The following is a 24847-nucleotide window of genomic DNA, read 5'->3' as shown; positions in this document are numbered from 1 at the left end:
ACTGTAGATGCAGCTACATCGATGGAAGAACTCTGTTGACCTAGCTACTACCTCTTGGAGAGGGGGATTAACTACACTGGTGGAAAACCCCCTTTGTTGCTCTACGAAGCGTCTACACCTCAGTGCTACAGAGGTACAAGTGTGCTGTAGTGTAGACATACCGCTAATGAAGTTGTCCAATCATAAAGGAACTTAGCAGTGGAGGAGCGATCAGTCTGCTAAATGGACTTTCATGATAGGTAGGACAAAACTGAATCACAGAATCACCTACGAGAGAAACTGAATCCCAGCCAATTCATCTCCACCCAGCTGATGGCTCAAAGCAATCAAAACAGGATTCCTCACTATGAACTAAGGCCTGGTTTACACTATAGAGTTAGGTGGACGTATGCTGCCTTAGGGTTAGGGTTGAAGCATGAAGGGACATACGAATCTTTAGCGCATCTGGCATGTAAGCAGCACAGTGTCTACACTCACACTCCGTCAACCTAACTACATCAACATTGATTGCCTCTCGTGGAAGTGGAGTTATTAAGTTGGTGTAGCGGGGCAGTTATACTTATCTCATTGAACTGGAAGGGACCCTGAAAGGTCATTGAGTCCAGCCCCCTGCCTTCACTAGCAGGACCAAGTACTGATTTTACCCCATATCCCTAAGCGGCCCCCTCAAGGACTGAACTCGCAACCCTGGGTTTAGCAGGCCAATGCTCAAACCACCTCCATGAGAGGCAGTCAGTGTTGATGCAGTTAGGTTGATGGAGTGTGAGTGTAGGCACTGTGCTGCTTACATCAACTGTTACTGGCTTTCAGAAGCTGTCCCACAATGCCCTCACACTGGCAGTACAATCGGCACCAGCGCTCCTGGTGAGGATGCTCACCAATCGACACAAGGAGCAAAGTATAGACACGTACAGGCGATGTAATTACTGTGGTGGCTGTATGCCGATATAAGTTAGGTCGACTTAATTCTGTAGTGTCAACATGCCCTAAGACATGCAGCTAGTTAAGCAGCAGCCGTCAGGACACATATTTGTAATGAAGCTAAAAGCTGAGTAGGAGGCTATGGCCCTGCCATTGCAGCTTTACCATTTTGTCAGAGGGTTAATATTTACTGTTTCAAACATAGTCAAACTATGAAAGGCGGGTTTTGACCCCTTCTTACGTAGCTGATATCCCCCTAGGAGATAACTGCCAAAGGCCTTGCTTCTGCACAGATGTGGCATTCAGCAAAAGCGGTCTGAACTAATTCATTATGGATACGATATTATATTACAGAAATAAATAGCCACTCAGTTATAAAATCCACTGAACAAATCAGAAGACCTATCCCTGCCTCTCCCAAAACACACAATCCTTTTCCTGCTCACTGGCTACCACTCTATGCACAAGAAGCCTTTCCAATAATGTTTCATCCTTGTCAACGTATCAATGTTTTCCAAGCTACCCTTTCAACAAGAGAAAAACGGTCCCCTCTTTCTAGGAAAGGAAAAAAATAACCTGACAATTTGGCCTTCTCTTGGCTAAAGTCTAGTTAGGAATAAGTGCACTGTGCTGCATTAGGGGAAAAGAGCAACTATGCTTTAAAAATTGACTCATACTGGAGGAAAAAATAATTTCAACATCCATTTTCATTTCAAGTCTCTACCCATATTTTCTCTTGACATGTTAAGCCTCAGTTAGCAACAACTTTTTGCATGATACTTTTTTTTTTTCCTATTTATCATCTCCCATGTTCTCCATATAGTACAAGACAGTCCTTGACTCAAATTTCTTATCTAATGTATAAAAATTAGGGCTGCCGAGTAATTAAAAAAATTAATTGTGATTAATCACGCTGTTAAACAATAGAATACCATTTATTTTTTGGCTGTTTTCTACATTTTCAAATATACTAATTTAAATTACAACACAGAATACAAAGCGTACGGTGCTCACTTTATATTTATTTTTATAATATTTGCACTGTAAAAAACAAAAATTGTACTTCAACTCGCCTCAGACAAGTACTGTAGTGCAATCTCTTTATCATGAAAGTTGAACTTACAAATGTAGAATTACGCACAAAAAAACTGCATTCAAAAATAAAACAATGTAAAACTTAAGAGCCACTCAGTTCTACTTCTTGGTCAGCCAATCACTCAGACAAACAAGGTTGGTTACAATTTGCAGGAGACAATGCTGCCTGCTTCTTGTTTACAATGAACAGGCGTTCACATGGCACTGTTGTAGCTGGCGTTGCAAGATATTTACATGCCAGATGCGCTGAAGATTCGTATGTCCCTTCATGCTTCAACTACCATTCCAGAGGACATGCTTCCATGCTGGTGATGGGCTCTGCTTGATAACGGTCCGAAGCAGTGCAGACTGATGCACATTCATTTTCATTATCTGAGTCAGATGCCACCAGCAGAAGATTGATTTTCTTTTTTGCTGGTTTGGGTTTTGTAGTTTCCGCCAGGGGCGGCTCTAGACATTTTGCTGCCCCAAGCATGGCAGGCAGGCTGCCTTCAGCGGCTTGCCTGCGGGAGGTCCCCGGTCCCGCGAATTCGGTGGCAGCCTGCGGGAGGTCCGCCGAAGCCGCGGGACCATCGGACCCTCCGCAGACATGCCGCTGAAGGCACCCTGCCTGTCGCCCTCGCGGCGACTGGCAGAGCGCCCCCCGCGGCTTGCCTCCCCAAGCACGTGCTTGGCGTGCTGGTGCCTGGAACCGACCCTGGTTTCCGCATCAGAGTGTTGCTCTTTTAAGACTTCTAAAAGCATGTTCCACACCTCGTCCATCTCACATTTTGGATGGCACTTCAGATTCTTAAACCTTGGGTTGAGTGCTGTAGCTATTTTTAGAAATCTCACATTGGTACCTTCTTTGCATTGTGTCAAATCTGCTGTGAAAGTGTTCTTAAAACGAACATGTGCTGGGTCATCATCGAGACTGCTATAACATGAAATATATGCAGAATGTGGGTAAAACAGAGCAAGGGACATACAATTTTCCCCCCAAGCAGTACAATCACAAATTTAATGCATTTTTTTTTTAAACGAGCATCAGCAGCATGGAAGCATGTCCTCTGGAATGGTGGCCAAAGCATGAAGGGCATATGAATGTTTAGTGCATCTGGCATATAAATACCTTGCAACGCCGGCTACAAAAGTGCCACGTGAATGTCTGTTCTCACTTTCAGATGACACTGTAAAGAAGCAGGAGGCAGCAGTATCTCCCGTCAATGTAAACAAACTTGTCTGTCTTAGTGACTGGCAGAATAAGAAGTAGGACTGAGTGGACTTGTTGGCTCTAAAGTTTTACACTGTTTTGTTTTGGAGTGCAGTTATGTAACCAGAAACAAACAAACAAAACAACCCAGCATTTGTAAGTTATACTTTCATGATAAAGAGATTGCACTTCAGTACTTGTATGAGGTGAATTGAAAAATACGAATTGTTTTGTTTATCACTTTTACAGTGCATATATTTAATACAAAATATAAAGTGAGCACTATGCACTTTGTATTCTGTATTGTAATTGAAATCAGTATTGAAAACGTAGAAAAACATCCAAAAATATTTAATAAATTTCAAGTGGTAGTCTATTGTTATAAGTGTGATTAATTGCAATTCATTCTTTTTAGTTAATCACGTGAGTTAACTGCAATTAATTGATAGCCCTAATAATTATTGGTGAAGATAAGTCCATAAGAAAAGAGAGAAGTAACAAGTTTCCACTACTCACCCAACGACCTGAAATACTGCATTCAGTTCTGGACATCAACAGAAAAAACACAGTGGGGCGAGCTCATGGAAGAGCAAAAAAAGATACAACTTAAACAAGGTCTCTTCCTTCGCTAGTTTCTGTTCTTGCAGGAGCATTCAAACATGCTGTAGTATCAGGGTATGGCATGTTGTGTCACACCTCTAGCCTTAACAGCAGGACGTCCTTAGACTCATCCCAATGTTGTTATGCCTACGTAAAGCTCATCTTTGCTAATCATCAAGATAACTTTGCTAACATTTTCATAATGGTTTAAATGCCGACAAATGCTGCAGCTGCTCTGTAGATCATTTTTATTCTTAAGGGGACACTATCAAGATTTTAAATGTACGAACAAATGCAGTCCAGTTGCCTTGCTGCTACAGTCACAGGTACATTCAAAATCCTGAGTCCAACTATGTAACTATGCCCTGCAGGCACAAACAGGAGTCACCCCTTAGCATTTTACTCTTCTCTGATACACAGAGTTTTAAAAGTGATCCCAATATCTGATTCTCCAGGTTTCTGCCAGACCAATCTCTCATAAATCCCCAAGAACACATGCGCACAGCTGTGCGTCTGGGACAAAAGAGGTTGTGGGTGTTTTGTTTTTAAATGTTTCTCCCGTATAGCAGTTTCAATGTGGTTAAGATCAGAAACCTGTTTATGTGGGGGGAAAAAGGCACCTACTTACTCAAGAGATCTGCTCTGTGAGTGTATATTCAGAATGATATCTGCACACACTGGTAAAGGTTACTGCTTTTTTTTTTTTTTTTTTTTTAAAGTACTGCTAGCCCTAGAATCAACAGAACTTTGGAGGATGAACTGGACTCTATTTCTGACTTCATCAACTGACTGCTTAATACGTTTTCATTGCTAGGGATGATGCCTGAGCTAACAAGACGCCCGCTTGACGTTCAGATCCTAGCGTGAAATTTGAAGGGTTGTCAAAGTTAGAAAAAGCACCTTTAAAACTTGTTAACGGAGCAAACTTGACCTTGTAGTCATTGAACAATAAGACTGCATCCTGGGGAGTCCATGTTTAAGTCACTTTTCAGAACAGCACACTAAATATTAGTGACCCTGTCAGGTGTTGTTATCTGGTAGTTAGTATGCAATAAGGGGATTCTGAAATACCCAGTGGTTGCAAGTGACAGGGTTTATTAATAAGATATCAGCAGCAAAGCTAATTAAACAAGTTACACAATAAAAGGCCTTCTTTGGAGGAGACAGTAGCATGGTTCTTAAAGACCTTCTTGATTGTCATGCAGTATTACTGCAAGAGGGTTGAATCCCAGTAGCCCAGATGTCTCATAACAGACTGAATCAACATGGGCCTTGCTACGTCTGGCTGCCGAGTTCCAAACCTGTGCACGTCAGCCTCAGAGGTAGAGAACTTGTGTGCACCCTTCACTTTCTCTGGCAGGATGGTTACGATTTCTACAACCTGAGACACAGTTCCTGGTCAGTTCACACAATACTGAGATAAACACACACCGTTACTGGACTGGATCCAGGAACAATTTGTTTATCCTCTCTCTAGCTTAGGGATCCACCACTGCTCAGTCCCTGCCCTCTGAGTGCATCCATTTCCTGTCAACAGCAATCTGTTTCTGAAAGTGATGGGCTTGCAGTTTAACAGGATGGGAGAAGGAAATCAGACAGGAGAAAGGATGCTTTTCTAACCACAAAGAGAGGCCATGACAGGGTCAAAACCTGAAGAAGTTACAGGCATGTCACAAACAAGCCTGTCGAAAGAGAAGCAGGAAGTGCCCTACAGGGAATTTCTAGGGCTTCCCAAGAGCCTACAGCCTTCTCTATCTGTCACAACTGAGCACAGATCTAACTCACCCCTTCCCAGCTGAAGCAGTCTGACTCTTGATTTTGAGACTGGATTTCTGCATATGCAGTGAGAAATGAGATTTGGAAGATAGCAGCCATGGGGGATAATATATTAAATTACCCACATTCACGGGGTAAAGGTGGAGTCACTCATCATATGTTAGGCTCCGATCCCAGGACTTGCGTATGGCCCTATGTTAATGATTTACAGCAGATAGCAGGACAGACCATGCCAGAGCTACAGCAAGAAAGGCTGCTTGTGAAACAGCTCAGCAGTGCCCCAAAGAACCTCTGAACTTCTGCACAAGCAAACCCCAGCGGCAGCTGTTAACCCTGGGGCTCATCAACTGCAGGTTGGTTTGGTTGCTGTTCTTTGCTAAACATCTGGAAGCATATTTGGGACAGGTAAGGAACCAGTAGAAGCGTCTGTGAGGCAGCAACACACTTCTTCAAGTTGGACTGCAGCAGATTCTCACACTGGATGGGCATCCTCTCCTGTCCTGTTTCATAGCAAATCCTCAATGACAGTTTCATGGAGGCACAGATACTACTGTTCTGGAAACTCCACGTATCAGAGGAGTGCACTGTTTTCATCTGTGCATGGCATTTCATGGGCCCCTACCGCAGAACCTCTGCAGAGTAGTGCAGGATACATGGCCTCAACAAAGGGGTGAGATCACTGGAAAAGCTGGGGAGGGTGTCTGTTAAGGAGCAGACTCCCCCCCCCACAAAACATGCCTGCAATATGGCTACAGCCCAGAACTCAAAGCCCCACATCTCTGCTACTTTGACACCAGAGTGGGATTGATGGGGAACCTTTTCCTTTGGCCTAATGTGCACTCTCCCCCAAAAGAACCTACAGAAACAACAAGCTGGTGAAATCCACAATTGTGCCTTGAATCTATACCCGTGTTACAGCGATTCCTCAGGGAGGGTTACCTGGTTGGCTCCAACCACTGCAGAAAGGCAGAAGACCTTCTGCGATGAGGCTGGCAGCTCCTCCAGAATTGCTACCTGTTTGATGGAGGTGCAATAGGGCAGCAAGCCCACACAAAGGCATTAATGTATGCAGAACAAGGGCGAGAAACGAGGGCACGCTATAGAAATGAATCCGTTTTCACAACCCGGCCTGCCTGATCTCATCCTTATTTTGCTCCTTCCCGAGGGGGGTGGGGTGGGGGTGTTGGTGGGGAGAGATGGGAGGAAGTATTTCCTTTCTCTGCATTCAGGAACCTATCCCTCAGCACCTTCCTGTTTCCTGACACCTTCGATAGTTCACTGACACTCACCCATGACCTACTGATCTTTTATAAAACAAGGACAGTTCTCAACTTTAACACATTTATATAAATACAAATAGGGGAGAGTGGTGTGGCCCAGTCAGTGAAATGAGAACAGGACTATGAGCCAGAACTCCTAAGTTCTATGCTTGGATCTGCCACTCCGGCGTTGAACAAGCTGTGTATCCTTCCAGGGTCCTGGATTCCCTCATCTGTAGGGCCCGACCAAACTCACAGCCGTGAAAAATGCATCACAGACCATGAAATCTGGCCTTCTCCGTGAAATGTGGCTACTGTAGGGGGCTGCAGTATTGCCACCCTTCCTTCTGCACTGCCTTCCGAGATGGGCGGCTGTTGGCGGGGCACCCAGCTCTGAAGGCAACGCCGCCGCCAGCAGCAGTGCAGAACCAAGGGTGGCAATACCACGACCCCCCCTACAATAGCCTTGCGACCCTTCCCTTTTGGATCAGAACCCCCGCAGTAACAACACCGTGAAATTTCTGATTTAAATACCCAAAACCATCAAATTCAAAATTTTTTAAATCCTATGACCATAAAATTTACCCAAAATGGACCATGAATTTGGTAGGGCCCTACTCATCTGTAAAACGGGGACAATACTTTCCTCACTCATAGATGAGGGTGAGGAACTGAGCTGTGGATACCGATCTAGTACTTTTCTTCATCCCGAAGGTGGCAGTTGAGAGATCTATCAAGCCTTTATGGTTTCAAAGGAAACCTTTAAAACATGAAGGGACTGCAACCAATGCAGCAGCATCTGCCTGAGTTCGCACACAGGCTGAATCCGTAGCGCAGAGAGTTGGGGCTGTCAATGCTGGTCTACGATGATAATAGAAACGGTGTTATTTTAACTACTTCAGTGCTGACAAAGGATGAAAGAAAGAAGAGGGCCAATTGTATGGGCAGTAATATTAAGATATACCGTGAGCAATGTCTCTTTTTAGGTGGCTGCAATGGCAAATGTTTGTATTAGTATTATTACCTAGGATAGACTGGTAAATTCACTGCCAACCAAGTTCACTGTAGAAGAAATGGGTGTAGCAGAACTGAACACTTCTGTGGAGGTGGGAGAGTTGGGAAGCACAGATGCACACAGCTCGGCAAACATACAAATCATTTAAACAGTGATCTCCAGCGACAGCCACCTCACAGGAGCTCCAGGCCTCTCTGCGTCAGACTAGGATGACCAACTGAAGTATAACGAAGACTGATTAGCTCAATAGGAGCGTCCCTCTCTAACGTCCTCTCAACAATATATTGGATTCTATGCTGTGTAATACATGATTGCCATGCTATACATGGGACACAACGCTGTCCCATGCTTACACTGTGCTTAAACAAGTCAGGTTTTCCCCAGGCTCTGTCCCTCAGGAGCACATTAATGCTGAAAGCCAGACCTGGAGGACTGCAGGGGATTCCTGGCTGGGTTAATATTAATAGAACCCGTGCCTCATGAGTCATGTTCATTGCTGCCAGCATAACACAATGTTTAACTTCATCAATTCAAGCTCTCCCCACCTTTGGATGGGGCAATCCTGCATGGTGCTGAGCACTCCTGATTCCGATGGGAGTTGGGGTGTTCAGCACACCACAAATATGGGCCCTTATTCTGCTTTCAGTCTTGATCATGAGAACATATAAACTCACATGGCTCTACTGATGTCAGAGCGTACCCTGGGTTGTCATGAAGTGACTTCTCCCAAGAACTGTTTGGAAGTAAAATTGAAGTATTTGAACCAATGGTTTCAAAATTGGAAACTAACACGACAGAAAAGTACAGAAATTGTTACACGGGCAGCAAAGGTAGAACTAAGTGTTGTTTCTAAAAACCCATCCGCTGTGATGATTGCAGAGAACGCCTTTTCCATGCCAGGTCGGACATAAAGGAATGCTATAGCCGAAATAAGCACATAGGAGAAAGAGTATACTCTCATTCAGTGGCTTTCTAACCTTGCCATTTAATATCATCTTCCTCCTTCCTGTTGCAGGTCCTAGTCTGCTTCGCAAAGTATTTTCGTGTTTCCAGCTTAGACCGTACATTGATTTTTCCTCAGAACTGTTTACTCTAGAGTGAATCTGACACTGAAAATGAACAGTTTGAAAATATTGGTTGAATCTGTGTCTCTCTTCAAGTCATTCCTTACTATATTGTAATTCCTTTTCCCAGGCTGGTATCACAACTGACCAGGTTGCCAATTTATTTTTTTTAAATCCACATTTTATATACACTTGTTTCAGGATGGTTTAGTTTTGCTAGATTTTGTTTGCAACTAGAAATACTTTGTGTATGACAATTTTTTAAAATTCATCTCTTGTGAGACTCACTCACTCCTGCTTAGCATCAATTGGCAATTCCCCACTGAAACATTAACGAGACAAGTCACCAATTTCCTGTTCCAAAGACCCCTCACGGTCAATGTTTGCAGGAAGTGAAAGTGGGGCTTTCAGTAGAAAACTGAATTTTGAAACCAATGGTAGCTTAAGGTTTTCCAATCTCATTGGGGGTGGGGTCGTACATGCTGCAGTGACGTCTGTTAGTCTATAAGGTGCCACAGGATTCTTTGCTGCTTTTACAGAACCAGACTAACACGGCTCCCCCTCTGATACTTAACACCAAGACAGGCACCCTGGTTTCATTTTAGCATTGCATAGCTGGGAAAAAGAAGCCACATGTTTGGCGACTCTGATTTTGGGTTGACGAAGGTCCCAGATCTCTTACAAAATCCTGATGAACTGGAAAAGGGTTGAGGCAAAATGATCTCCTTATTGGCAGTCTCAGCAGAAGGGCCAGATGCTGAGCAAGCCGTAGAGACTGAATTCTCTTCTCACTCCCTGGACTCAATCCTGCAGAACAAGACTAAAGCACACCTGCAGGAGGTACCATGCGGGTCATTTGCCCTGTGCTGTATGGTCTCTGGAGATCTTTCAACACACCAGAGCATCTGAAAAAATGTCTCTCTGAAAATTACTACACAAGCTCAGGCCTGTCAAGAGAAATTTGGGGACCAGATACATCACGTTGGCTGGGGCCCTACGTCCTCCCATTTCATTTTATTTACACAGATGTTTCTCCCCATCACTCCCCAAGCTCAGGGCCCCAGTACAGTCCCCTCCCCACTTTTCTTCAGCCCTGGTTAAGTTTAAACTCAATGGGCCCAATTCTCAGTTACTTGGTTCCTGCATTTGGTGCCTTTAAGACACTTTTATGCTTCTGGGGTGAAGTCCTGGCCACATTCAAGTCAACAGGAGTTTTGGCAATGATCCGTCCTTGAGAGTCCTGCCTGGCACCCGTTGCAGAGTTCTGGCAGCCTCTGGGATGCTCTCACTTACATTGGTTCATCACAGCTTGCCCTAGGCACGCTGGGGTTTTGAGCGAGGATAACACAAAGTCCTATGCCACTTCTACGTAGCCAAGGAGGCCCCCCTCTGGCCCCAGAGCAGCCCCCCTCTGGCCCCAGAGCAGCACTTACGTCCAATTTAATGCCCCTGTGTACTGCCAGAGTGATCTAAAGAGACCGTAAGGTAACGGCGAGCTGTTCTGTTGTTTGATGTAAAGGTTTATCCTGCACATTGCAATGCTAACAACCGGTTTCCCTTCTACAAGAGGATCATATGTTGTGCAGCTAGTCCTGAAGTGACACGTTTCACCCGCAAACATTCCAGAGGAACCCACCATCTGGCTTCTGTGTGCAGAACGAAGGAAGTGAGCAGAAAGACAAATATTACTCCGACAGAAGTGCTACAGGACAACGTAAGGAACTGACTTGTTACAGCTCTGCAGATTTATTTATATTTAATACTTCTTATAAAACAGCAACCTCAAGAAAAAATGAAGATGCAAGTGTAAAGCCACAAGAGGAAGAACATGCCTCAGGTATACAGATCAAGGAAATGCCAGCCCAACCTCCGTGAGAATGGGAGAAATTCTATCCACCCCCACCCCCGTCAGCAGCATTCTCTCCCCCAGCCACAAAACTGTCCTTGTCCTGCATGCCTGGCACCAGACCTCATCTCCCAGGCATTTCAGTGCACACCACCACACTGCTGAGCTGGTGTTGCCAAATTAAGTGGAAGGAACTTCTTGGGACTCATTAGCAACTGGCTGGAGAGGGTGCACGCATGCAAATTGATCCTAGAGATCTCTTGACTCTTCCAGCTATAACAACTATCATCAGGTTACAGAGAATTGTTCTGGCTCTTGGACTGCGCTGAAGGAAAAGCTCTTGCTATCAAAGGAAAAGATCATGAAAGCAGTCACCAGCCTCACAAAAGAGCCCCTGTGTATGAGAGAGAGAGCTGAGTTACTGACACCTGCCACTTTTCAGGATTTCTAATATCTGCCATCAGGTTGCGGGACTGTTAGACCTACCTACTGCTTCCCTCCTTCCCTTGGGTGATGGCTTTTGTGTTTCATACATGGGGGAAGAGATTGCTGGGCTTTGCATTTCAGACCAGCAAAGGGGGAGCAGTAACCCTCTCTCCTCCCCAAATCCTGCTGGGGAAAGAGGATGTGTCTTTATTTCACAAATCAAGCAGCACTGCTTTACTAGACAGTTCATCTTTTGATTCAACTGTTAGCTGCTGCAGCAAGGACCTCTGTGGCGTTTGGAAGCCAGACGCCCCCAAGGATGGGATGGGCGAGAAGCACTGCTCTAGCCCATCCCAATGACCGGTTCGTGGACCGGCACCAGTCCCCGAGATCCCCCTGGCAGTTTAGGAAGGCAGTAAGCCGGTCCCTGGCATCAAAAAGGTTGAGAAACACTGGGCTAGAGGATAGAGAAGCAAGGTCCAGTGGCACTAGAAAAATCATCCATTATTTGCTGAGCCAGTTTATAAAGAAGGCCAGGTTCAGCAGGGTTTGTGGGGCCAGCCTGATCAAGGCCAAAGCACGTCAGACCTGTTTTAGAGAGACATTTTGGTCTAGTCTCCAGCCTGTTTTAGAAACACGAAGAGTTAAGTTTTTGTTAGGCTGAGTCTATTACAAAAGCCAGGCCAGCTGACAGACCTCTTGCTATGTAGATGGGCCCACAGAAGGGGTCCCAATGCAGTAGTGATGAGCTAGAGAAAGGGCCCCAGTATATCAGCCCTGGCAAGATTGAGCCTGTGCAAGGTCTCGGCTTTGGCCCGTGCCGACTTCACGTTTAAACAGAAGTGACCCAATTTACAGCCCTGCCCACACTATGACTGAAATCGAGAAAGAAGCCAACAGGTATTGATAGCAAGATCTAGCACTGCTACCCCCAAGCAGCGGGGATGAGGAGTTTCCCCTAACCGAATCAAGCCTGCTAGCTCCACCACGGCCATGTCTACAAAAGGACATTTTAACGAAAAAATAAATAAAATATGAACCCTCACGTTCACCTGAATCAGCTTTAGCAGAACTGGGAGCTTTAGTATAGACAAGACTGGCAGTTTACATCACTTTGTACTACTGTTAGGCCTCGTCCACACTAGAATGTTGTGCTGCTTTAACAATACCACCGTCCGTCCCACAATTCAGTGCGTCAGTATAAAGGTGATTATACCAGTACAGCTATCATCATACAGGAAGGGGGATACCTGTACCACTATAAGACGATAATACCTAGCTCCTATGTAGTAGATCTCAAAGTAACTTACAAAACGTCGCCACAGAATCCTTATCACCATTTTACATGTGGGGAAACTGGGGCAGAGGGCAGTGAAATGACTTGCCCATGGTCACCAGTGACAGAGCTGGGAATAAAACCCAGGTCTTCTAAGTCCCATTCCAGTGTTCTAGCCACTAGGCCACCTTTATACCACTATAACTGCATCCATCCTAGGACTTGTACCGGTATAACCATACCAAATAAAAAAAAGGCAGGGGAGGGAGAAATCACACCCCTATCTGACATAATTATACCAGTACAACTTTGAAGGGTAGATTAGGCCTCAGTTAAACCTGCTATGGGGCAGGTCTGAGTTAACTTAAGATCAACAAGGATTAGATATTTATATGGATATCAAGAGTTATCCTAATTAACGACACCAGACGTTTTGGAATTGATAGTAAACTTTGTGTTTCACAGTTTAAGCCAATCTCTATTAGAGAGCAGGATGAGACCTATATGGGAGGCAGATTATCCCCCCATCTGCCTCCTGCAGGACTCTTACACCTCCCTGTGAAACATCGGGTACCCAGCCACTGTCAGAGACAGGATACTGGCTTAGGAAGACCTTAGGAACTGCCAGACTGGCTCAGATCCACGACTGACACAGTAGTAAGAGCTACAATGATTTTCCCAAGCTTGCTCCCAAATCAAGATGCTGAAACTCAAAAACCAAACAGAAATCTCAAGGCTGTTTCTTCTCCTCGCTCTAGGGAGAAATCTGCATCTTTTTTAAAAGAGAGACATTTAACTATGAAGCAGCAGAACTTGTTCTGCATGCACACAGGATAACTATTCACCACCTGCAACACTCTGCCAGTACGGGGTTGTTTTGGATTGGTTTTTTGTTTTGTTTTTTGCTACAAGCTCCATTGCTTTCTGCTGCGTGGGAGCCTGGCAGCTTCACCCAAGAAGAGTGCAAACCGCTGACGTAGAAGCCAAAGGCCTCTCTAAGGAACACAATGGGACCAGGATCAAGCCCTCTTCATGGCCATCAGCACCGCCTTGCTCAGCTGGAGGAGGATTTGGCAGCATGTCCTCGGTCACTGAGAGGGAGAGGATCCCATACTCACTGGCACAACAATGCAGTTTTTTTTGAAGGGAGAGAGGATTGCTAGATTCCTTTATAGGCTTAAATTCTTCATACATCTTGCCCTGTTTAACAGCAGAAATGGAATTTAATACAGCTCTTTAAGAAAGCCACTGCCACATTCACATGTGTGGAAGATCCAATTCCTCCATGAGAGCCAAAAAATAACTAATCAGCCTGTGGCGTCTTCTATTCTCGTCCCTTCACCCCCGGAGCACAGCAGAAGTGGGTGGGATACTGTGAGTGCATGCATGGGGGAGAGACAAGGGAAACAGAATGGGTGTGATTGGTCCCTACCCTCCAGAGAAATAGACTCTGTAGCTTGAGCCATTGTCAAAGCAACTCAAACACCTGAGAGTAGTTAGCCACAGCCAGCCTCAGAAAGAGAAGTGCAGGACAGATTCCCTTCCTCCCACCTCACTGTGAAACATGCAGTTCACTTTTGCAACCACGCCATGAACATTGGCAGCAAGCCTCCAATTAAACTAGGTTTTGCCAGAATTAGATCAGTTTCCAGCAGGGAGATGTGAGAAAGGACTCCAGATGCAATTGTGCATACTCCTTATCGCCTGGTTTTTAAAATGCCCTTGGACACAGTCTAAATATTCAAATAAAGTGAAAAGAGAGGGACAGGTCACCAACACATTTCTGCACTGTGGCTATTGCTCACTTCAGTTCTGTGAGGCTTTAACATTCGCACAAGTGCACAGAACCTGGGATCAGTGCTTGTTTTACAAAATGAACTGAAAATATTAGAAACAAAAAAACCACTACCAACCAAAGAGAAGTGGGAATTCAATTCATTTTAGATATGTCCCACCTGAAGAAAGCTCTCATCACATGTTCCAGAGTGATGTATTTAGTCTTGAGAAACACACTGCTTTTGACTCAGATGAACTTTCACATCTATTTGCTCTGCTTAAACCACCACAGTGATCTATGACAGTGAAATCCTCCAACAAGCGATTCCCAGCCGACCTTTCCCCTTGGACTATCTTAAAGCACATGATCCAGGAGTTTATTTTAAGTAGCCAGGAGGAATGAAGTCTTCAGCAATCTATTCCTTTGTTTTTCCTTTTAAGCAAAGTTCTTTTTCATAAAAGGTAACCAAGAAAGGAGGCAAAACCACTTAGCAAACATACTTGGATTAAGACGCCCTTCACTGGAACTGTTTGTTTACACTTTGTGCCTGGAAAACATAACGAGTCTATTGGTCGAGAAGCACACAGTGTTCAACTGTCATTTTAAATGGGGGAGAAGGGATACTGTTTAGGGATATCGGAGGGGTGCTTTTCCTAAAGAAAATTTTGTTGATACTTGGTGCATTCCAGTGATGATCTAACAAAAAAAAGGGTTCACTTCAGAAGCATTAATAAGTCACAGGGATAAGTCCTCTCTGACCAGGATGGTTAGCAGAAGCCAAGAGGACAAGGGAGAACTAGTGTGTGAATTCCCTCAGAAGCAGAAAAGTCATCCCAAGCCTCATTTTAGTTTATTTGGAGAATTTTGGATCCCATCATTGATTTGTGGGTAGGATCCCTTTGTAATGAAAGCCTGAACATGCAATTTTTGAACTCAGTACCATAGTTTTTACCTGTCCTGTCGAGAGAGTTTTTAAATAAATAACTATTTGGCTAATAAGTCGTTAAAAATTTGCACATTGGACAGGTTTTCTCCCAGAATCTTAAGGTTGCCATTTCCTGTAAAACACACCCACCCCACCCTGAAAACCTAGATTTCATTCACATACCACAAAATCTTTCCCAGTTCCTGATGCCAGCTATCAAGGATGAGGGAATTTCCTGAGGTTATGCTGCAGCTTGGTGCTACCCTTTACAAGACCCCAGGTACAACAAGGGCTTGTTATTCCTAGTGACAACCCCACCTTCTGGACCAGAATTTCACTCCACTTGGTACCTTTCACAGTCTTCCCAACTTCCTCCAACTTTTTTTCTTCTTCTCCTCATCTTTTCAGACTTGTGACTTATTGTTTTAATTTCTAACTCAACGTTCAGAGAACTGCAGCACATCTTATAGTTACAGAGTAGCAGCCGTGTTAGTCTGTGTCCGCAAAAAAAACAGGAGTATTTGTGGCACCTTAAAGACTAACAAATTTATTTTAGCATGAGCTTTCGTGAGCTGCAGTTCACGAAAGCTCATGCTAAAATAAATTTGTTAGTCTTTAAGGTGCCACAAATACTCCTGATTTTTTATCTTATAGTTAGGCCATTTAGAGTTTTCTACTCCAATAACCTTAAGTTGTATTTGTGCCTGCTGACCACAGAACTACTGCAATTCACTCACAATAAATTACCCATTAAAAAACAAGTTCCAGATGTAAGAAAATTCTTACTCACTACCTGCAATGCACCTTTGAAAGGGGCACTTATAGCAATGAAATATACAGAAGCACTAGTACACACACCCCTCTCCTCTTACTGGCCCAAGTGGAAGACTCATTTCTCTGAGCTAGCGTTTCCACTAAGCAACACATGGGATATTTGAGTTTTATAAGTGTTTATATATGGGAGGAATTAAGATGACACCTCAGGTGACAGGACAGTTTCCTGATCACCTTCCTGAGTTCAGAATAAACAAGTAGTCATGGTGATGGTATAAAAGTCTAAGAAATAGATAACTTTGGCATCTTATTGTTTCACTTGTGGATTTGACATGCAATTTAAAGAGGACCTGCCACATCCAATACTTGGCAGAAAAAGAACTCCACACAGACACACACACATTTAGGAAGACGGTGTATTTCTCTTTGCTGAGGGGGGGAACCCAAGAACACCAATATTGTAGAATGTGGCAGTGGACAGCTCTTATCCACCATTCCTCTCGCTTCAAAACAAGAAAATACTACAGCACTCCTGCCACAACCGTGTCACAAAAACAACTGCATCCTTATTTTCACACACAGAGCTCTGCTACAATTTCACAACAATAGGATCAAGTCACTAATTTGATTGAGCTCATCTTTTTTAAACCAAAACCATTCAACTTCTGAATTAGACTTCTGCATGGTGATTGATTCTACCCCTTCTCTGCACTTGCAGAACAAATTTGTTCCCAGCAAAGAGACAAGACAGATGGAAGACAAGAGGAATGGTGGCTATAAAGCAAGTAGGAATTGAGGGGGAAGAAGAAATGGACGCAAGAATAATAAGCAGCCATCTGTTTTACCTGCTGCCTCCCCTGTGCACATCTTTGTTTATAGCAGAGAAAACATTACAGTGAGCCTGCATCATTTTCACCAAAATGCAAAACAAATCTCATTAACAAAAGGTAACTCAGTATGCACTAAAAAGGCGAAACCTGTTGAGAGAAAAGGTGGAGACATTCAACACAGGCACACTTAAGACATTAACCTAGACATTTTCCTGGAAGATGAAGCTGTATATAGTCAGTTGGCAGTGCCACAGCCAACCTGAAGCTTTTAATTCAGAAATATCTCCTGTTGCTGTCACAAACCCCTCCTCCGCAGCTGCAATTTCGAGCCATCTCCCTTTCCACATCAGCCCATTCTTGCCAGCCTCAAAAATAAACTGAAGTAAAACAATGCAGTGTCGAACCATTCAGAGACTGGGTCAACACTCAAGAAGGGTCTATTTTCAGGTAGGGATCAGCACTTGTACCGGACACACATACATGGACAACAGCAGAGAAATCTGAACGAGGGCAAATGGTGATGCCAGGAATTAAAAGGTACCATGTTAACTGAACCCTGAAGCTCCAGAATCAGTGTAAGTGTCTGGAGGTGTAATGGGGGAGGGTGCAATTGTAAGGGATCTGTGGAGTAGCCCCTGTAGGCATGCAAGTGTCTGATAACAGAGGCAGCACCTCTGAGTGTCAATACAAGTCTGGCCCCTGAGGCTCCGTGCACAAGGCTTCCCAAACTTGGCCAACGTTTGCCAAGCTTGCGGCACCAGCAAAGTGTATCTCAACTAGGGACGTGCAAGAGAGGCGAGGGCAGCCTGCTGTAGATGTGAGCGCGAGGGGGATCTGGAATGACAAGCATGCAGCGGGGGGTGTCAGTCTCTGGGTCTCTCACCTGGCTCGCTTTGTAGAACTGCTTCTTCAGCCCAGCCACGGACATGCTGCCTCCTCTCCCAGCCTCGGGGGGCCCAGGCACTGGTCAGCCCTGCACCAACCAGCACCCAAGACACACGGACAGACTGAGCCCCAGGACACACAGACCGACCGACCCGAGCCCCAGGACACACAGACAGACCCGAGCCTGACACAGGGACAGACAGACAGACCCGAGCCTGAGCCCCAGGAGAGTCAGACCGACCAGAGCCTGAGCCCCAGGACAGACAGACGGACCAGAGCCTGAGCCCCAGGACAGACAGACCGACCAGAGCCTGGGCAGGGAGAGCCTGAGCCCCAGGACAGACAGACAGACCCGAGCCTGAGCCCCAGCACGGACAGACAGCGCCTGACACAGGGGCGGACAGACAGCGCCTGACACAGGGGCGGGCGGATGCCCCAGCAGCCCTGGCGGAGCTCCACGGACAGACAGACAAACAGACGGACACGGCCCGGCTCCCCGCGCGGCGGCGCCTCCTCCTCCTCCCGCTCCTCTCCGGAAGTTACATGGCAGCCCGCCGCACACTTCCGCCTCTGGCCAGGCCGGAAGCGGCGGGCCAGCCCCGGGGAGGGACACACACGCCTCTGTGCTAGAGCGTCAAACCAGGAATCACTCCGCCCCCTGCCGGCCCGGGGGAGTGAGAGCCGCCCTTGGGCTAAGCCACTACCATAGATATGCGCGTGTGAGAGAATGTCCTACTGCAGCGCCATAGAAAGTGAGGCCGAGGCTAGAGAGTCACCCTGCAGGCGCTCTGCTGCTACAACGCCCCTTGCAGGCAGGAGCCCCATAGAGCGCGTGAGGCCCACAAACAAACGCAGGCCAGGCTGGGACAGCAGGTGTACTGCCTACACTTGTGATTAATAGCTATCACTATTATTATCACTATTGAGCAACAGCATTATTATAATGTCCATTGCTAACAGCTCTACTTTTGATCACTGTTATCACCCCACTTATCACTAGTATTATTGTTTTCACCATGACCGAGTAAGATGGCTGTTATTTTCACTACGGTCATGATTCCAGTGGTTTTATCACCATTAATTTTCTCGTCACCATTACTGCAATTATTTACTATTAACTCTCAAGACTGAGAAGCATTATTCATTATGTATATAGTGCCAACAGTGTCCTAAGCACATTATAGATATGAAGTCACGGTCCTTGAACAGAAGACCATTCACTGTCAGAGCTCAGTCCTGTCATCACAGAGCTCCCCCACCAGCCTGCAAAGACTTATGGAGTTGCTTAACTTTATGCACTGTGGGGAGGCCCACTGACTTCATAGTCATAGCCATTGATGGGACTAGTCACATTAGTTAAGTTAAGCACGTCTATAAGTGTTTCTAGGACTGCAACTACTTAAAGTTTTACCAGCACAATCTCCATTATTCCATATGATTTCTTGGTGTCCCAGGAAATTCTTTTGGAACACCTGATACGTTCTGGTTTTTCATTTCATAAATCAGAACCTTAGGTTTGTACAAGAGTTGTTATACCCGGTAGAATTAGTTCTAACATCAAATCCAGTCCAGAATCAGAAACAAACAGGCCAATAGAACAAGCAGTCAGTGTAATTAACAGTGTTTGGAGAGAAAAATTCAAGCTAGCCTTTTGATTGCAATGAATGTTGATGATACATGTTCAGTGTTTCACAATAAATGCATTCTTAACTCTGAATTCCTGGAAAAAATCCTCCACTCCAAGAAATATGCCCACTGTTGAAAAAGAAGCTAGCAATAATGATAGCAACAGTTTCATAAGTGCATGTTTGTCTCATTTGACTGTTTCGCAACCCTAAGAAAGGTTGCCACAAAATTGTGACTATTAGACAGAACCGCTTTTTCACTCCAAACTCTGTTTCTTCTACCTGGAGACGTGTTCCTACAACTCTACTTGTTCTATACCTGGAGAAACAAATATTAAAAGGTTTCTCCTGTTCCCTTTTTCATGTGTTTGGCTGTTGGGGGGTGGAGGCTTTGTTTTTGGAGTTTTTTTCTATGCATTTTTTAAATTTATTTTGGTGTAAATCTGAAATTAAATCCATTGACTGCAGTGGAATTATTCCAGATTTACACCAATGTCATGGAAAACAGAATTTGACCTCACAGCTTGTGCTTTGTCTGGGTTTAATATGACTGCCTGAAATCATAAATTGGCCAAGATTCAGCCACTGACACCTCACTACTTTCCGCTCCAAATATAAAATTCACTTTCAACATAGCTTTCCCTTAAGCAATACATGGCAGATAGACCACCACAGCATTCCATCTGCAGCTATGTTAATACTTCACCTGCATCCTTAACTGCTCACTAACAATACTAGCTTTTGATACATCAACCCTGAAGCACCACAGACAGCATATCATAGATCATAGGACTGGAAGGGGCCTCGAGAGGTCTTCTAGTCCAGTCCCCTGCACTCAAGGCACGACCAAGCATTAACTAGACCATCCCTGACAGGTGTCTGTCCAATCTAGTCTTAAAAATCTCCAACAAGGGAGATTCCGCCATCTCCCTAGGCAATTTATTCCAGTGCTTAACTACCCTGACAGTTAGGAAGTTTTGTGCAAGTGTCTCAGAGCAAGGACAGGGACACCCCTCTGAGTGTAAAAGCCTGGGCACGTGTCCTATTTCCGTGCATGAGACTTTCCATGAGACTTTCCAACATGTGCAAAGCTTGTCACACCACTGAAATGTAACCGAACTGGAATGAGACCGGGCGTGCGAGTAGTGTATGCAGCTTCTGACCTTAAAGTCTATGATTCTATGACTGAGAGTGAGTCTGTAATCTGCTTCTTCTGCCCAGTCGCCAAGAGGCTTCCACCTCTTCCAGCCTCTGGAGCTGAGCACCATTAGCCCAGCATAGATAGGCCAAAGCCAGGGAGACACAAGAATAGACAGAGCAGCCTGTGAGACACAGGGACAGACAGATGGACACACCAAATTGAGAGTCAGACACCAGGTGACAGACAGACGGATCCCCAAGTTTCCTGGGGCGGAGCTTCCTAGATAGACAGACACCACCCCCTCCCAAATGTTACAGACCTAATACAAAATCCCAGCCTCCACTAGCACAGCCGGGCATCCTTCCATGAGTCTGCCCTGTCATCTTCTCACTCCAGAAGTTTCTGGCGTTGGGATTATGCCTCCTCAGAGGTCTGGGGCTTCTGGGATGCCCAATGTGAATTGAGCCAACCTGACAGGGTGCACTGTGAGGCCTCTGAGGACCCCTGGTGGGCACAAGGCTTTGGACAACATGGGGCCCTGCCTGACACCGTTCCCTCTACAGCAGTGGTCCTCAGTGGCGGGCGCCGGACGATGAGCCACCGAGGACCGTGGCCAGCGGACAAGCATCTGCCGAAATGCCCCAAGAAGCAGCAACAAGGTCAAGAGGCGTCACCGCCGAAATGCTGCCGAAAATCAGCAGCGTTTCGGCAGCGACGCCTCTTGATGATGCCGCTTTTTGGCGGCACTTCGGCGGCGACGCCTCTTGATGACGCCAATTTTTGGCGGCATTTCGGCAGATGCTTGTCTGCTGGCCAGTACACGGGTGCACATAGATGCCCCGGCAGGCGCCATGGCACCTGTGGGCACCGCATTGGGGGCCCCGCTCTAGAGCCAGCCCTTACCCTGTATGCCCTAATGGTTTTACCTCTATGGCAGAGCAAAAACATGGGCTGGTCCCCTGAGGCTTGCCTCATGTGGGGCCACCTGCCATGATCAAGGAGGGACCGTGGGCCCTGCTTCACACCTATGGCTATTGGAACTCTGAGTTTTCTCCCACGTCCAGTGCATCGGGGCTGATGCCTCTGCAATAGTGGGGACAACTCTGTCGCCAGCACCCCAACATGTTGGGTGAAAACAGAGGTTATAACTGGCTTATGCTATGATGTGGATCCAAGCCACAGTTCTGATTTGGATTCCTGCTTTAAGTGCGAAATTCATGTTGCTTTGTAACTTTGTCAGACTTCTGGCTTGGGCAAAAACTTCGCAAATAAATAAATAAAATTATCAGCCTGAGGCAGACACCCAGTATGGAAAATTTCAGCAGAAATGGTTAAAGTTTGCTACACGTATAAGCAAAACAAGGTCTTATAATGGGAAGTGTATGGCAAATGTAATGGTAATAATAATAATAATTTGCCCACCAAACAGCCCTGCCTATAATATAAAAAATGGCCAATTTTCAAATATTTATTTTTTAAAATTAGATACTTTTTCAAAGAATAAACGTCCTAGAAAGTCTGTTTCTACCCAGGACTATTGCTATTCAAACACTGAGGCAAAAACAGAAATTACACAAACTCCTAGTTCAAATTCCAATCTCCATGGAACCTCAGCTGTGAGTTACTGTATCAGAGGGGTAGTCGTGTTAGTCTGGTTCTGTAGAAGCAGCAAAGAATCCTGTGGCACCTTATAGACTAACAGAAGTTTTTGGTGTTACTGGTTATGTCTCCATGAAGTATTTTTCCTACTTGGCTCTCTGAGTGCAGGCTTCAGGATTCTCAGAAGTCCCATTAACAGGGATCTTTGCCTTCCCTTTGCATTGGTGCATGTTTAAAAAGCTCAAACTCAAAAGGCATTCAAAATAAGCTCTACATTGCTGTGAGTTCTTTACATTGTCTTTAATGCACTTTTCTCTGTGATTCTTGCTGCATCTGCGTTATGCTAGAATTTTGGCTAATCTCTTTGTATGAATTCTTAAACAAATGGTCATTAAATGCTGACTAGATGCCTTGATTGTTTGTATCTGACTCTAGTTCATAATTTTTTGATAATATGGAGCCTATATAGGATAACATAGAGCTGCCTGCATCGGCCGAACTGAGCTGAGAAATCAACACTTCTTTCCTATGGGCAATAAACATATGGTATGACAAGTCCTTTTCAGTGACTTCCAGATAAAGGAATATGTGAATAATTAGTAACTCTCAGAATTAAACAATTAGATTGATGTAAATAGGTCCAAACATTGCACCAGCAAAATCTGCCCCCGTGTCTGAACAATCCGGTAATTTCACATTCACACATATAGTTACACGCACCAGCCATTGCATTTTTTCCCCACACTAAATCATTTGTGTACATACACGCTCACTTACATTGCAGAGCCCCTCTACATAACTGTGCAGGAACCTGGAGATGGTGACACAGGATTTGTTGGGGTTGTGCCAGTAGAAACCCAAGTCCCCTTATGTTCTTCCCTGGCCCTTTGCTCATATACTGGCAGGGAGCACTATCCAGTAGAGAAGGTGCTAGGAGTCAGGACTACTGGACAGAGCTGTCAGAAACTCAACAGGGTTAGGTCACATTTCACCAGTCTCTTTGTTTTGGTTCATATGGATACACACTGCATGGCCAAATTATTCTGTTGTGTCAGTGTAAACCTGGGATCAATTCACTGATTTAATTGGATCATTCAAGATTTACACCAGCATGACTGAAAGCAGAATTTGGCTTTATGACTCCTGCTTTCAGAGGCAGATTACAGTTTGGTGGGGCCCTGGGCCAGAGCAAGTGAGGGTAGGGTGACCAGATGTCCTGATTTTATAGGGACAGCCTTGATTTTTGGGTCTTTTTCTTATATAGGCCCCCACCCTATCCCAATTTTTCACATTTCACATTGGCTGGGGCCCCTGGGCATGGGTCCTGTTGGCCCAGTGGCTAATCTGCCACTGCCTGCTTTGAATAAATCCACTGCACACCCAGGCAGTGCAGGGCTGATTGTACACTTGGGCATAAATCCTTGCACACTCAGGATCAGAGGCGATTGCACACTCAGTCACTGCATGCTAAGGGGTCATGTTTTAGGGAGCAGACCCTCTTGCAAAGTAAGAGGGGCAGGACTCACTGCACGCTGCAGGAGGAAGGCCTCTTGCACTCCCAGGGGAAGCAGGGCTGATTGCACAGGCAGAGTGATGGCACTGGGGGTCACACCCAGGGGGAGCAGGGCCCTGGCAAGGGCACACCCAGGGGGAGCAGGGCTGATTGCACACTCAGAGTGATGGCACTGGGGGTCACACCCAGGGGGAGCAGGGCTGATTGCACGCGCAGAGCGATGGCACTGGGGGTCATACCCAGGGGGAGCAGGGCTGATTGCACGCGCAGAGCGATGGCACTGGGGGTCACACCCAGGGGGAGCAGGGCCCCGGCAAGGGCACACCCAGGGGGAGCAGGGCTGATTGCACGCGCAGAGCGATGGCACTGGGGGTCACACCCAGGGGGAGCAGGGCTGATTGCACACTCAGAGCGATGGCACTGGGGGTCACACCCAGGGGGAGCAGGGCTGATTGCACGCGCAGAGTGATGGCACAGGGGGTCACACCCAGGGGGAGCAGGGCCCCAGCAAGGGCACACCCAGGGGGAGCAGGGCTGATTGCACACTCAGAGTGATGGCACTGGGGGTCACACCCAGGGGGAGCAGGGCTGATTGCACACTCAGAGTGATGGCACTGGGGGGCACACCCAGGGGGAGCAGGGCTGATTGCACACTCGGAGCGATGGCACTGGGGGGCACACCCAGGGGAAGCAGGGCTGATTGCACGTGCAGAGTGATGGCACTGGGGGTCACACCCAGGGGGAGCAGGGCTGATTGCACACTCAGAGTGATGGCACTGGGGGGCACACCCAGGGGAAGCAGGGCTGATTGCACGCGCAGAGTGATGGCACTGGGGGGCACACCCAGGGGAAGCAGGGCTGATTGCACGCGCAGAGTGATGGCACTGGGGGGCACACCCAGGGGAAGCAGGGCTGATTGCACACGCAGAGCGATGGCACTGGGGGTCACACCCAGGGGGAGCAGGGCTGATTGCACGCGCAGAGCGATGGCACTGGGGGGCACACCCAGGGGAAGCAGGGCTGATTGCACACGCAGAGCGATGGCACTGGGGGGCACACCCAGGGGAAGCAGGGCTGATTGCACACGCAGAGCGATGGCACTGGGGGTCACACCCAGGGGAAGCTGGGCTGATTGCACGCGCAGAGTGATGGCACTGGGGGGTCACACCCAGGGGGAGCAGGGCCCCGGCACGGGCACACCCAGGGGGAGCAGGGGCTGGGCGCGCGCGTGGCACTGGGGCACACCCAGGGGGAGCAGGGCTGATTGCACACGCAGAGCGATGGCACTGGGGGGCACACCCTGGGGAA

At 46.4% G+C, this 24847-nt stretch overlaps 1 protein-coding gene across 3 annotated transcripts in view; it reads right to left on the bottom strand.

The window, feature by feature from the left end:
• SH3GL1 (SH3 domain containing GRB2 like 1, endophilin A2) overlaps positions 1-18232 on the bottom strand; it is a 42151-nt gene extending 23919 nt beyond the window's left edge. Inside the window, exon 1 of one of the 3 annotated variants that reach the window (XM_039515731.1) lies at positions 17660-18232. In XM_039515731.1, coding sequence (XP_039371665.1) covers positions 17660-17704 — 45 coding nt within the window. In that variant the 5' untranslated portion in view covers positions 17705-18232. The remainder of the gene's footprint in view (positions 1-17659) is intronic. The other 2 variants (XM_039515733.1, XM_039515732.1) reach the window with 2 other exon arrangements.
• Positions 18233-24847: the final 6615 nt, after the last annotated feature.

The sequence above is a fragment of the Mauremys reevesii genome, linkage group 26 (assembly GCF_016161935.1).
Source record: "Mauremys reevesii isolate NIE-2019 linkage group 26, ASM1616193v1, whole genome shotgun sequence".
NCBI lineage: Eukaryota > Metazoa > Chordata > Testudines > Geoemydidae > Mauremys > Mauremys reevesii.
Note: the sequence above shows the minus strand (reverse complement) of the source record. Positions and strands in the feature narration are given on the sequence as shown.